Source organism: Ascidiella aspersa, chromosome 7, assembly GCF_963924565.1.
Source record: "Ascidiella aspersa chromosome 7, kaAscAspe10.2, whole genome shotgun sequence".
NCBI lineage: Eukaryota > Metazoa > Chordata > Ascidiacea > Phlebobranchia > Ascidiidae > Ascidiella > Ascidiella aspersa.
In genome coordinates this window covers 25399223-25412987 of record NC_139453.1, presented here as the reverse complement: position 1 = coordinate 25412987, position 13765 = coordinate 25399223, and the positions used below count along the sequence as shown (strand labels likewise).

The window sequence follows — 13765 nt, the reverse complement described above, 5'->3', positions numbered from 1 at the left end:
ATAAAATATTTATTCCGGGTGGGTAATGTCTTTTTGTTTATCGTTATCTATGGTTTCGGGGGCATCAAACATATTTTTTTAATTGATTGAAGATTTTTTATTAATAAGGTAGAAAATAAATTGTTTTTTTTATTTGACAGAATATGTTCATATCGCTTGCTATGCCATCTGGCTGCGCTTTACAACGTTTTTGTGAGAATTGTCTCGTTTTAGGAAAACTAGGCGCGTGCGCCTTGCATTTTAGAAAGAGGCTTCTCTTAGTAAAAAAACTTATTGCTCTTGCAACAGAACATATTTTACCACCGCAAATTTAAATGCGAATTTTGGAGGCAGAGTACACCTCTCTGCTAGCACGTTGTAAATGCTGCTACAATTAAACATATCAACACAAGGTCTAAATAAATAAAGTTGTACACGTGCAGCAAGCAAAATGCTAGGGCCGCAGCAAGCAAAGTGCTAAAGTTTAATGCATTTTTAGCGACGACCTTACAAAGCTACGTCATAACATGGAGTCATACAAAAACAAATATTAAGAACGCTGCGTTATTTATCATATATTGTTTCGATCTTTCCTCAAATACCTCGCCGTATTTGAACCCTTTCACATCTAAGCTATAAGTTAAGTGGGGGGAATTTTCGGCCCATATCAGTTTTTGCTTGCAGAAACAAGTTAAGAAAATAAAAAACAAATTATAAAATATATAATATAAAAAATACAAGACAAAGTATAAAATATTAAAAAAAATAATCCAAAAATAAAAAAATTAAATCAATCAAAAAAAAAATAAATAAAATAAGATAAAATTTTAAATTAAAAAAAAACACCAAACCCTAAAAATATACTCCCTGACAAAATATACAACAACCGCACCCCCGTCAAGTTCATCATGTTTTCCGAGAGAATTTTCGAAAGAAAAAGGCACGCATAATGCAGTGTATGGCACTTTTGTGATCTGAAGAAAGGCACGGCTTGGCACTGCCTCTCTCTTTGCGTAAATGAGTATTTAAACGATTTTGACCGCGTGAAGGCTTGATATGAATAACGCAACTGAAATAGAAAAAATAAATCACGCTTTAGGTATAGAAACGTAAACTTTGCGGGAGAGGGAGCACGACTACATCAATTCATAGAAATTAAAGCACCTAAAACGTGCAATGTTTACTATACGTTAGCAATTAATTTGTATTGTGTGATAACCATCTCTTTGATATAACTTTTGCTTTGCCAGATGTTGCCAGGTAAGGCAGTGCCTCACCTGCCTTCCCTGACTGCACGTCCCTTCACCCTTCTGTACTGCAAAAAAGAACTATTACCGTTATGAACAACTAGTTAGTACCTCTACCTCACAATAACGACTAATATCAAGAGAAATATTTGGTTATGATGTCACACATAGAATATAGTATCTTACAAGCATCTTACAAGCTACACACCCTTAAATGCGCACGACTACGACGTCATAATGCACAATTCAACTTACCAAAAATGTGGAAATAAAACAACGAATCAGTATCAAGGGTTTGGCCAACAATGGGTACTTCAAATTCAAACTGGAGATAAATCACGAATGGCGCTGGTCTAGAATCCTACCACAACGCACTTTATTTGGGTTAGGGTGAGTCAAGTGTAATTATTATTATAATAATATTTGACCCACACACACCCAAACGCTAACTCGCACCCTAACCTAAATCTTGTGCATTAATTTAATAATTGTGGTAGGATTCTAGACCATCCCTAAAAGCAACGTATCTTAGCCAAAGTCTCTATAGAAATCACAAGTTGCGCAGCTAACTCGCTCTTAGCTATAGCGACATGGACGCCATCTTGTTTCCCAAATGACAATAGACGCTTATGACAAAAAAGTAAAAATCGCAATTTATTAACGATTTTGCCGAATAAAAAACATTTGGATGAATGGCAATAATTAATACTAGTCAAACTAAACACTGTAGATCAGAATAAATAAAATTTGCGTAAAAATGGCCGAAATATAGTCGATATTAGCGTGTCATGTCAGGATCGTACTTTGTCGTCCACAATACTTTAGTTAACTATGCAAACAAAAATATCAGTAAATAATGTAAAGTGCAATGAAAATAAAGAAAATGTTTGATTGTTACTGTTGGTTGAACAAGCATTTAAATTTTAAAGTAACTTTCCAACTTTATAGCCTGCATTAAGGAGACATAATACGTTAAAAAAAGCACTGTTGTCCATTGGAATAGACTCTTAATTATTGGTTTGTTAATTTGGTAATAGATAAGAGCTTTGTGTATGTTGAAAGCAAACTTTTATTTCCCATCTTTTCACAGCGGGATTGTAAAATCAATGGATTTCCAATTTGATATTAGGTTGATAGAAACAATATGTTTTATATAAAATTTGTCTAAAAATGAAACAATTTTGAAAACTGAATTTATGGACGACATAGGTGTGAAGGTTAATCACACAGTGTCTTCTGTTCCTAGTCAACCTTTGCAGCATATTTTTCTGTCTAACAAGACTTTTATAGTTATTGGCATAACTTTGCCCTTTGAAGTTTAAACTGAGTGGAACTTGCACAGCACAACACTTCTGTACAATGGTGTGGCTAAAGCAAGCATCAAGTAATGGAACAAATAAATAGACCCTATCACTAGGAAACAATTTATCAACTGAGGTCTGAGGGCAATGTTAATTTCTCTTACACCAAGCTGAAGTTTCTATTTTTGACGGTTTACTTTGCCAGCTATGCTTTTTGTCAACAAAGTCTGTTGCAACTGACTTTATCCCACACCACTTCTGTAGGCCTAGTCATTTGGTTTCCCCTTTTTCAGTATGTTTGTGTTGCATTTTGTTTTTATTATTTATTTTGTGCATTGTTTTTATTATTTGTGAAAGAATGGAATTTATAATGAAACAAACTAAAAAAATTTTTATTTTTTATTTTCCAAGCACATAGTTACAATTCTTAATAGTCTTTGGTAAGTGTTTTTATATTGGCAAGTTTTAATCTTCAACTAAATAAACGAATTATTATAAATAACTACAAAATCACAATAATTCCAAGCATTTGTTATAATTTCACATAAACACATAACTTTTTTTAAAAATGACTCATTTTCAAGAATGTAAACAAACACCAATATTCAAACTAAAATCAAGGAAGTTTATTTTTCACATTTACAGTGTAGCTTAAAAACAAAGTTGAACATTTATTTGTTAAATTATAATTTTCTTTAAAGAATCCATTGGATGCAGTGAAGATATCTTGCAATTCTTATAGAAGGGAGTTCAGGAACAGGAGGATTTTAATTATTCTGTTAAAAACAGGGGTATATCACCTGTAAGACAATATGCCAGGTTTCATTTTGAACATATTCAGATATTATGTTATCGATTCATAGGAAAACTACAAAAATAATTGGCCATTTTAATTTTCCCATAATTGCATTATTTTCATGATTAATTTTCCAACTCATTTAAGTAATTTCTTAGCCGGGTAAATAACCAAAACTGTACATATTGGCTATTAGCCTGGCACGCCACACTGGAGTAGGCATACACTATAATCCTACCACAGTTATGCAATTAACGCACAAAATTTGGGTTAAGGTGTGAGTTAGCTTTTGGGTGTAGGTGGGTCAAATATTATTTATTTAATTATAACACTTGATCCACCCTAACCCCAACGCTAATCCGCACCCTAACCCAAATAATGCTTCTTGTGGTAGGATTCTAGACCAACGCCCCACTTGTAATCATATATGCATTTACCTGCTTAGGAATCCGTACAAATAGCGTCTTACCTTAGAACTAAAATGCCTAAACCTATAGTTGCTATTTTTTCGTTTGAACGCCAATATAACTAATACCTATACAATCTTGATCTAACCAAATTAATGCGATATAGCACACAAATCTAACATATTTTAACTTAATTCGGTGCATAAAACATATACGTTTGTATATTGGGTCGTTACAATTTACAAAATTGCCAAAAAAAATTAAAAACGACGATTTTCTATTTTGCTCCCATAAGAGCCCATTATAAATAGAGGCAATTTGGGAAACATTTGAGTTGCACAACTTGTATAATTTCTATGAACTTTGATTTATATGGACTTTGATCTTACCGAGTTATGTTATCGACAGTTTCAGGCATTAACAGTTCCCTGTTCACAGCATTTACAGCCACAATTTACTTATTGTACATCTGCAGTATACAAATACAGTTACTTTAATAAACTTATCTTGATGGTGTACTTTTACTTAAACACCTTTAAGTACTCACCAGTCAACAACAAGCAAAATAACTTTTAACGAATTTAACTCGAACACCTTACAACCAAGGTTGCAACCAAGGCTTACTAAAGGACGAACAAAATGTTGAAGACACGATGCGCAACCATGCATCAAATGTATTATTTTAACAGTAGGAGAGCGTGGAGAAATTATTGCAAACGTATATATAAACGTTGTTCCAAGATATTTTACAATGAATTTCAACACTTTGTGCTTTGTTTAGCTGTAAACAAAAAAATTAAAAGAAACTCGAATCTATCGTTTGTTAGCTTTGATGTCTGGTAAATACGATTATGGCTGTTGTCCGATTTCCAAAGGATGAAGAAAGCGATAGTTCGTCTTCCGGTTTCGTTTTGCAGGACGAACGTTTCGTAAATATGCCACAGATGCACTTTGTACAGTTAAACAACATCATTCATTTTTTTCACCAGACAGTTCATTGCTATCAGAGCCTAATAATTTCATGCGAATTCCGACCAATTTCCATACTAGCCGCCAAAAGCAGATGGCCGTAAATTGCTGTTAATGGTGTCCCACCTGTTTATTCCTCACGATGAATAGTTTTGCATTACCTCATTTCAGATATATTTGCGAAATGTTTATCTTTTACTGCTGCACCTCTGACCTCTGTTCTTTAAAGGTTGAAATAATTGGGCGAAATCGGGTAGACTAATGAGCTTTTCAGTTCGACAGTAAAAAAGCAACAAAGGTGTATGTTCATATTTTGGTGTTTGCCAACTTAATTTTCGATTTAGAATAATATGTCATGTTAAAAAGTTTTGCAAAATTATTTTGATTTTTTTACCCTTTTCACTGTCGAATTTCTATGTGGACAATGGCCATCTTAGTGGACAAAGACTCAATAGTAAATATACTTTTTTTTATTTATTTAGTATGAAGTTACAAAAACAAGAATATTTTTTATAATACTTTTTGCCTGGACTGACACATACTATTTCTGCTAAAAATGTAATCTTAAATCTCCGAAGTGATATGAATCTTGTTTTACCATTTTGTATATTCAGTTGCATCAGCCCTTATGTGACAAAACACTTAAGCTTCTATATACTATGTACAGAAGGGCTGCGGAGTCGGTTAAAAATAACTTCCAAAAAAAGTTCCAAAAAAAATGCCCAAAAATATGGGCCAAAAATATACACCCGAGTCCCGAGTCCGACGTCGGCTAACTGGCGATTCCGTTGAGTCTGTAATGTATTTAGACCTAATTTTAGTTGCACTTTCCTGAGTTATAACTGCAGGTTTCTTAAAATATTTTTTCTGAGAATTTACGTTATACCGTCACAATTCAAAATAGGTAGCCTATATCCCGACAAAAAACAGTAGGATTCGCTTCCTGTACAACTGACTGTTTTGTTGTAGTTTTGCTGACGTTAAATATGAAAACGCAATTTAATGGAATTCACATTTACCGGCTGATATTAATTATAATTTTAACATTCGTTAAACTAGACTTATCTTTGCCAAGTATACAAAAATAGTGTATTTTATTTGTAGTTTGACAAAAAGAGACCCATTTACCGACGCCGAATAATAATCCCTTTTAAATATATCCATTCCTCTAAAAGCTTGGCATTAGACACAAAATAAAACAAAAATGCTTTAAACGCACAGGAGTTTATATCTGCCACAAAATCAATCAATTGTAAGCTATTGTATTTCTTGTAGATGAAAAATTACGGAAATCACTGAAGGAAAACATTGATATTGTCTTCGGTTCCCAAAGAATCGAACCGGTTCTGCTCGATGTAATTCAAACAAAACGTAAAGTACAAGAAAAGTTCGGCGTCAGTGGGGGTCTATTACGTCACAAACACGTTACTAGTGACGCCACATTTCTTACCGTGGAAAATATATTTCCTGCTGCAAAGCGAAACGCCGAAACACAGTCGGAATTGGAATGCAACAACCAACCTGCAAAACGTAAATTTATCCAAAAACATGGCAACGTTGTGGGTGTGGTTGGTATTGCTGGAATTGGCAAATCCACTTTTGGAAAGCAATTCTTACAGCATATTAAGAGCACACATGAGACGAATGGCGACTGTTATCTATTTCTTATCTTTCTTCGTGATTTCGACTTCAGCATCCCCATCTCCATTCTCCAGCTCCTGCTCCGATCTGCTCTTCCTGAGTGGGAACATATTACAGAAAGCGACAAGCAACTTCTACAACGTATCAGTAAATCGCCCAATACTTACATTGTGTTTGATGGTTTAGATGAAGCACGACTTCCAAATCTTTCCGAAGCTCCATCTGCTATCGGCTTGTTCGATAAGGCGACTCCTGACATAATCTTCAAGAATATTCAAAACGGTCGTGTGCTTTCTGATGCTCACAAGATGCTCATATCACGACCAGGATCATATGACGACCTCTATCATCTGTGCAAACCTATCTTCACAGGCTGTGTAGTTGGGTTGGATGAAGAATCTAAAGATTTGTTGATTCGCAGAAATTCACCAAACGAAGAGGAGTGTAATAAGGTTTTAATTGCTTTGGAGAAAAATCCTTTGGCCAATAGCTTGTGTTTTATTCCAGTGTTTACCAACCTAGTGGTGTCATACGCTCAGCATTGTGATTCGGATATGGAAGGTTTCTCCATTACAGATATATTTACTTCCTTTGTTATTCGCTGCTTTCAATATTCACATTCAGTTCTGGATCCAAATGATCTGCTTAAGCTTTCACAACTAGCACTAAATGGTATGCTTAAGAACGAGCTCGTTTTCCAATCTAGAGATCTGATAAGTTGCGGAGTGAACGCTAAGACTTGGGAAGAATTCATCAACCTTCAATGGAAATTCAGCGATTTAAATTCTAAGATTCTAGAAGGCAATAGGAGCTATTTCTTCTCTCACCTTCTTTGGCAGGAATTCTATACTTCTTTGCACTTAATGTTGGTTACAGAGATGGACGGATTCATAGGAATCCTTGAGGTTTTAGAGGAGAAAGAGTGGGAGATGGTTTTGCGCTTCCTCTTCGGCCTCATCAATCCAGCAGTCCTCGACAAACTCACATCTCTCATTCCTTCATTGGAAACATGTGATTTCGAAACAAAGAAAATCGTGCTGATGGAAATGTTCACTAGAAAGATTATCGAGTATAAAACTGTATGTTTCTCAGATTACCCAGTGCACATCGATGCTTGTTTTGATTCCGAATCTTTCGGCGTTCTGTACAAATTTACATCTCGTGACGACAACGATTCACTTTTTACACTTTGCAGTTTAGCTCACGAATCCAGGTCTGGTGAATTCACGAACTGCCTTGCCACTTTTCTCCCAGATAAAATTTTAATCTCGGGTGTAATTCTTCCGAATCACGTGACAAGTCTTTGTTACGTGTTACGTGCAACTGACAGGCAAATATCGATCAATATTGGGGTTTATATGGAACGAGCAACTTTCGCGGAAAATGGATTACGTCATTTTTTTGACGGAATATCAACAACTCACCATCAGGTTAATACGTTTGACATCTTTATTTTTGTTGTTTATGCAAATATTTTCTTGTTGATTCTAGGTGATTAAGTGTTGCTTTGAAAACACTAAGATAACAACTCACGAAATCGACGAAATTATTTCTCATGTTCCACATATGAAAGAACTTGTGTTTGATTCATGCGAACTTTCATGTGAGAGCATCAGAAAAATACTGGAATCCATCAAACTACGAACAAATTCAGTACGTCTAGCCACAGAAGTACATTATAAATTATATTTTTCGTATTTGTATGATATTGTTATACTGTTTGCGTAATGGCATTTTCCAAAAGTCTAACTGGGGTCGCGGTAATTATTCGTTTGTCTGTTGTTATCTAAAAAAAGGCGAACATTAAGCCGTTTTGTAAGACATTTACGACTGTTATCCAGGCGAAGACTATACATTTTTCCTGGTAATTGCAAATAGCCTATATTTTTTTACATTTGAAAGGCAATCAAAATGAAAGCTTTGCTTTTTAAAGTAAACCTTTCAATTGCTCAATATAACTTTTAAACGCCATTTTGTTTATTTAAAACTTAGTTACATTATACAGACTAAATGCTGCACACTTTGCATGATCATTGATGACTTTTGATGTTTTACCAGCTGCAAAGAAACTGTTCTAGCTTACCGATTTTAATTGTTATAGTCTGTACCTAAAAAGTGCATTAAGCCTTAATTATTTTAAACGCTTTTTCCATTTAGAAGCAGGTAGTGAAACCGAACCCAAACCAAATTGTAATTTTTTTCATAATAATATAACCGGTTTTAATCCAATTTTTTCCGAAACGTAACCGAACCTAAACCGTTTTGTAAGATTTTAGAGAACCGAACAGGAACTCAATCGAATATTTTAAAAGAACCTGAACTTTTATCGAACCCGAACCTGTAAAGAAATCGGTTCACTCCAGCATGACGTTATAACTTGTATTTTACAGATGCTATTTTCGAACTTTTATGAAAAAAAATAACATTTTTCGAAACCACGTTGCTGTTTAATTTTTTAGGTATTTTAGTGATGAGCTGTTTGCTTTTTAATACGCCACGAAACTCGGATTTCATATAAGTTATAATTCAATAGTTATTCTCCACATTTATTTATACACATTTTTGGATTTAGCGTAACTTAAATTGAATTCGAACCAGATCTTTATAAACCGGTTTTGAAATAACTGTGGTCGAACCGCAGGGCTGAACCGGAACTTTTAAATTGTTCCGAACCCAAACAGGAACTGAACCGTTTTCCGAAAATCCTTGAACCCGAATCGAACCTGAACCTGAAAAGTCAAACTGTTCGACTCTCTGTTTAGAAGTCCTTTCAACGTACAAAGACAATAACCTACTTCAAATATATTGTTTTGTCACAATTGCTATATTTTGTTCACAATTGCAATCGTCCGACCGAATAACTTATATTTATGTTTTTTTTTCTGCGGTTTACTGAGACTAACTATCAAAAGGTTAGGAAAATAGTCCCATTAACAACATAGATCGTTGTATTATTATAACATTTGTTCCTCTTTTAGGGAAAACAGACTGGTCATGAAATTGTTTTTCGCTGGTAAATTAGTATGGTTCTATTGAACAGATGAATTTCTCACTTATAATAACACACCTACCATAGTTTCATCGCTTAGAAAGAGGACAAAAGTATAATGCAAAATGCTTTACGTTTATTGTATTTAATTATAAAGAGGGTTCTTCCTACAATTATTTATTCTGTACCGACGTTTCGATAACCTATCCAGGTAATCTTCATCAGGGCGTATAAACTTGTAACCTTGCAGAGGTATATATACAGTGAAGAAAAACGACGAAAAAACAAGGTGACAAAACGAGGCGTTTATTGTATTTGGAACCTTTTTTGGAAAATTACACACATTAAGTAAAGTTATAGCAAAAATATTTAATGTTTTCCTAAATTTTTCAATAGGAAATACGGATAAAAAAATTAATGGAACTCATTCTGTCGCTGAAAATCCATTTGACTTAACTTAGGTCTTAAATGCAAAAGTCACGTAAAAATACATATCTCTTGTAAATAAAACAACAAAGTGCAAAATATTTGTCTTTAAAAAATAAGGACAAAACCATTTAACGATGATATATGGGAGCCCTAACGGAAATGGCATTGATTTACCAAAGTCATAAAAAACACTCTATTTGTATTAACCAGTGTGTACAAGACAACCCAAACAAGCCATTTTTTCTGTATCTCAATTAAAATGTGGCCCTTAATAATTTTTTTCCACCGTTTTTCCGTCAGATTGACATCCTTGATTTGACTGGCCACAATCTGGGCGATGCTGGCGTCAAACTCTTATGCCAATGCCTTGATAAGATTGAAAGACTTGACCTGGATAGTTGCAATATTACTGACGACCAAATTGAGTGTCTGGCAACGAAACTGCTTGAACGCAGAACTGCGGTAATATTATCTTACTCATTTTGCAATCAGGTATTCCTTTAATATATACTTAAAATACGGTACCAGTACGTAATTCTTTACCGTAGCAAGACAAGAGAAACTATTGGTGAGGTTGTTATATATTTTGTCGGGTGGTATATCTTTTATTTTGTTAACCTTGTATTGTTAGTTTGTCAGTGCCAGCGGACCGATATAATAGCTTCATTTACAAGGATAAATTTTATAAAATTTCTCATTAGTGTTTTGGTTTAGGGTTCATATAGTGCTTGATACAATTTAGCATGGCTTGTTTTTGCAAGCAAATTAATATTTCACAAAAAGTACCTTTTTTTATTTTTTATCCTTCTTCCCAAATAACCATCCCGGACCTCTGCACCCCGTCAAAGAAATACAACTTGTATAAAAAAACATATTTTAATTTGGATCTCCTGTCCAAAAAACTTACTTAAGCCATACGACCGAAATAAGAACAACATCAACATCGGAATAAAATACATTTCGGAAGAACATCAAAATAAGACTAATACCTAATAGTCGAAATAACGTCTCAATCGGAATAAGTCTTTAATCCGTCGTAATGAGACCTCAATGACAATATTCAGGCCTATGCAACTTTTAACCTGACCCCGAACCCCACCCCTAACTACATCACTAACTCCCCTAATAATTTAAACACAAACTCAATCTGTAACACCAAAACATGGGCGTACGAACGTCGACACAAAAACGGCCGATGCCTGACCGACAACCCCTGATCGTCCCATACCATCTCCATACAGTTTCAGGTGCTATTTTGGCCATTTAGGCCTTATTACGATTAATGTTGAACGTATTTCAACTAGTTTACATCATATTCTGTCGTAGATGTATATTAAAAATATAATTTTGATCTCCAACCTAACAAAAAAACTAACTACTATCACAAACTGCCCCTCGGTCAAAAAAATCTCGTAACACCCATACGGAAAATAAAATAATGATAAATATTTTGAACCTCTCCCCTGAGAATAAATCATCGGTCAGTTAAATACAAACTATGATAGTAGTACAAGGGTTTACAACCGGTCAAAGATAAAAGCTGCATTTTTTATACAAAGAACCACACCTTACGCATTTACAGAAATGTATGTAACTTCATTTTTTCTTCCTTAGTTACATACATTTAGTTACATGCGTAACTCTTAGTTACATGCGTAACTTTGCTTCGCATTGAACTTATTATAAATGTTGCCCATTATCCAATATTGCGTAGGTTACATTTAAGCGATTTTTAATTCACACTACAGGACATTTAACTAAACGCGTTACTCTGTTAAAGTTTCTGAAATATATTGACTTTACTTTACAAAAGGAATAACTTCTGAGGAGGGATGAACCCAGTATTTTGTACTATGCCCACTTAAATTCTTGAACCATGCATCCTTAAATTTCTCTTACAGAAAACAAGCAATACATTCAAGAAAAGTGAAACAAAATCCTTCGCCCCTTGTAAGTCAGCAAACAGCCATGAGTCGCAAAGTTAGCAAACTGATATGGGATGCACGCGTTTATATGTTGCAAGATTTCGTAAAACCGACTAAGAAATATTGCAAAGTTAAACGTGTTTCGCAAGATGCGCATCAAATTTTGCATTAAGGTGATTAAAATAAGCCAATAATTAAGCACGCTAAAATTGACACTAAACACCTCAAACACTTCACACAATGTGAACGTAAGGCCCGAATAAAACTGGTTGAAAATCCACATCAGGCTTGAGAGTCGCTTGTTGGCCAGCCCTGAATTAACTCAACGCACTTTTTCACAGATGAAATTTGTAAATTTGAGCCGAAACAAGATCGGGTCACGTGGTTTTGAGATCATTGCACAAGTTGTTCATAAAATCGAGCAACTTTGGTTGGACGATTGCGGCATGAAAGACGACGATTTGTTAAAGTTGAGCAGTGCCATCACAAACCTGCAACATCCCGTACGTGAGAATGTTTAACGATTGCAACATTCACGTTAAATTGTTCTTTATTACGAAAACTAAGAGATCAAATAAAATATGCAGCATATGTATTTCTTAGCATACACTTGGTCCGCCATGGAATCTACGATTTCTAAATTTCAAGTTATTATTATTTTTTCTAAAACTTAAGTCCCAAAATTACTAATGGCCAATAAGTTTTCCAACTAGTAGCTCTTGAGGTAAATTTTAATTGACTAACAGTTTGTTTTGTATTTACTATATTACATCCATAAAAAGTTATATTTTGACCGGCCTCATTGAAAGGTTGTTTAACTCGCTTATCTACTCCTTGGTGAGCCTGCCTAGCAGTTTTCCTCGATAGTTTTACAATCAAGTCATAGTTTTACAATTTTTTTTTACTTTTTACCTCTTTGCAAATTTAGATTTCGTGGTTTGTATTGAATGACAACTCCTTTGGGTCACGTGGTTTGAAATCCCTTTCTGCTTGCGTCAGCAACATTGAAATTTTGTGGATTGGTAAATGCGGAATTGTTGGACTTGATTTGGAAGATTTTACAAAAGGAATCGCAAAATTAAAGAAGCCGGTAAACATTGTCTTACAGTTTTAACTTTAAATTGTTAAGGGCGACCATACTGTCTTTTAACGTTTTTTTTTATTTTGAAATAACCACAATATTATACCGACATAAAATTTAATTATTTAGTTCATTTAAGATGCGTATGCTTAATTTATCTGGAAACGCAATTGGTTCAAGAGGTGTGCAATTTATTTCGACTTGCGTACACAATATTGAGGATTTACGGTTGACCAATTGCGGCATCACAGACTCTGGATTAAAATATTTGACGAACGCGATCGCAAAACTAAAGAAGCCGGTGAGTTCAATATACATATTTAGTGTATAAAATTGTGTAAAACTCAAATTTTTTAACGTGGCCACCATATTTCCTGAACAACATTTTGTGCATAACTTGAGCCGAGGAAAATAAATATTAAAATGGTATTTACAGATGGAGGTACTGGGTGTTGGTAACAACCCACTTGGAGATGAAGGAGGCGAACTACTGGCCTCATGCGCTCACAACATTCAGGTTTTGTCTTGTGATGGTTGCGGAATATAGAATGACGTCATGCAAAAAATCAGGTTACGCCTTAAAGCTGTGGTACGTCACTTTATACATCATGGCGCTTATACGACTTCTTATCTACGATTTGTTTTATTTAAGGCTCAAGAACCAGAAATCCCAGACAGTATTTGAAAATGGAAAAAGTGCGATATAGTGTGATTCATGAACAGGCTACTACGCTCCGAAGTGACTGAAATCCCCCAATAAGTCGCAGGAAAATAAACACGAACAGCTTTCCAGCCTTTCCTGGAAAATATAATGGCTGTAAAAATATATATAACATTATTTTGGTTTCTGACACCGTTGCGATCAAGTGGGGAGTGAGACAAGGCGACCTGCTAAGTCTCACTTTCTTGCCGGTCGACATTGACTTCATTTTAAAAAGATCCAGAAAATACCGCATTTTCCACCCCTACAGCCCCTATTCGCAAATCACCCAGGCTTGCCG

At 34.7% G+C, this 13765-nt stretch overlaps 1 protein-coding gene across 1 annotated transcript; it reads left to right on the top strand.

Moving 5' to 3' along the window:
• The first annotated feature begins 4581 nt into the window (after positions 1-4581).
• Positions 4582-13311, top strand: LOC146138651 (NACHT, LRR and PYD domains-containing protein 3-like). Its single transcript, XM_083394636.1, has 6 exons — positions 4582-4621; positions 5975-7770; positions 10059-10220; positions 12025-12186; positions 12612-12773; positions 13201-13311. The coding sequence occupies exons 1-6, from the start codon at positions 4582-4584 to the stop codon at positions 13309-13311; spliced, it is 2433 nt and encodes an 810-aa protein (XP_083250762.1).
• The last annotated feature ends 454 nt before the right edge of the window (positions 13312-13765 follow it).

Bases quoted from the DNA above. Each gene is read 5' to 3' on its own strand.
- LOC146138651 (XM_083394636.1), top strand. From the start codon at position 4,582: ATGGCTGTTGTCCGATTTCCAAAGGATGAAGAAAGCGATA. The intron at 4,622-5,974 runs GTTCGTCTTCCG...TATTTCTTGTAG, and splicing joins AAAGGATGAAGAAAGCGATA to ATGAAAAATTACGGAAATCA. The intron at 7,771-10,058 runs GTTAATACGTTT...TTTTTCCGTCAG, and splicing joins TATCAACAACTCACCATCAG to ATTGACATCCTTGATTTGAC.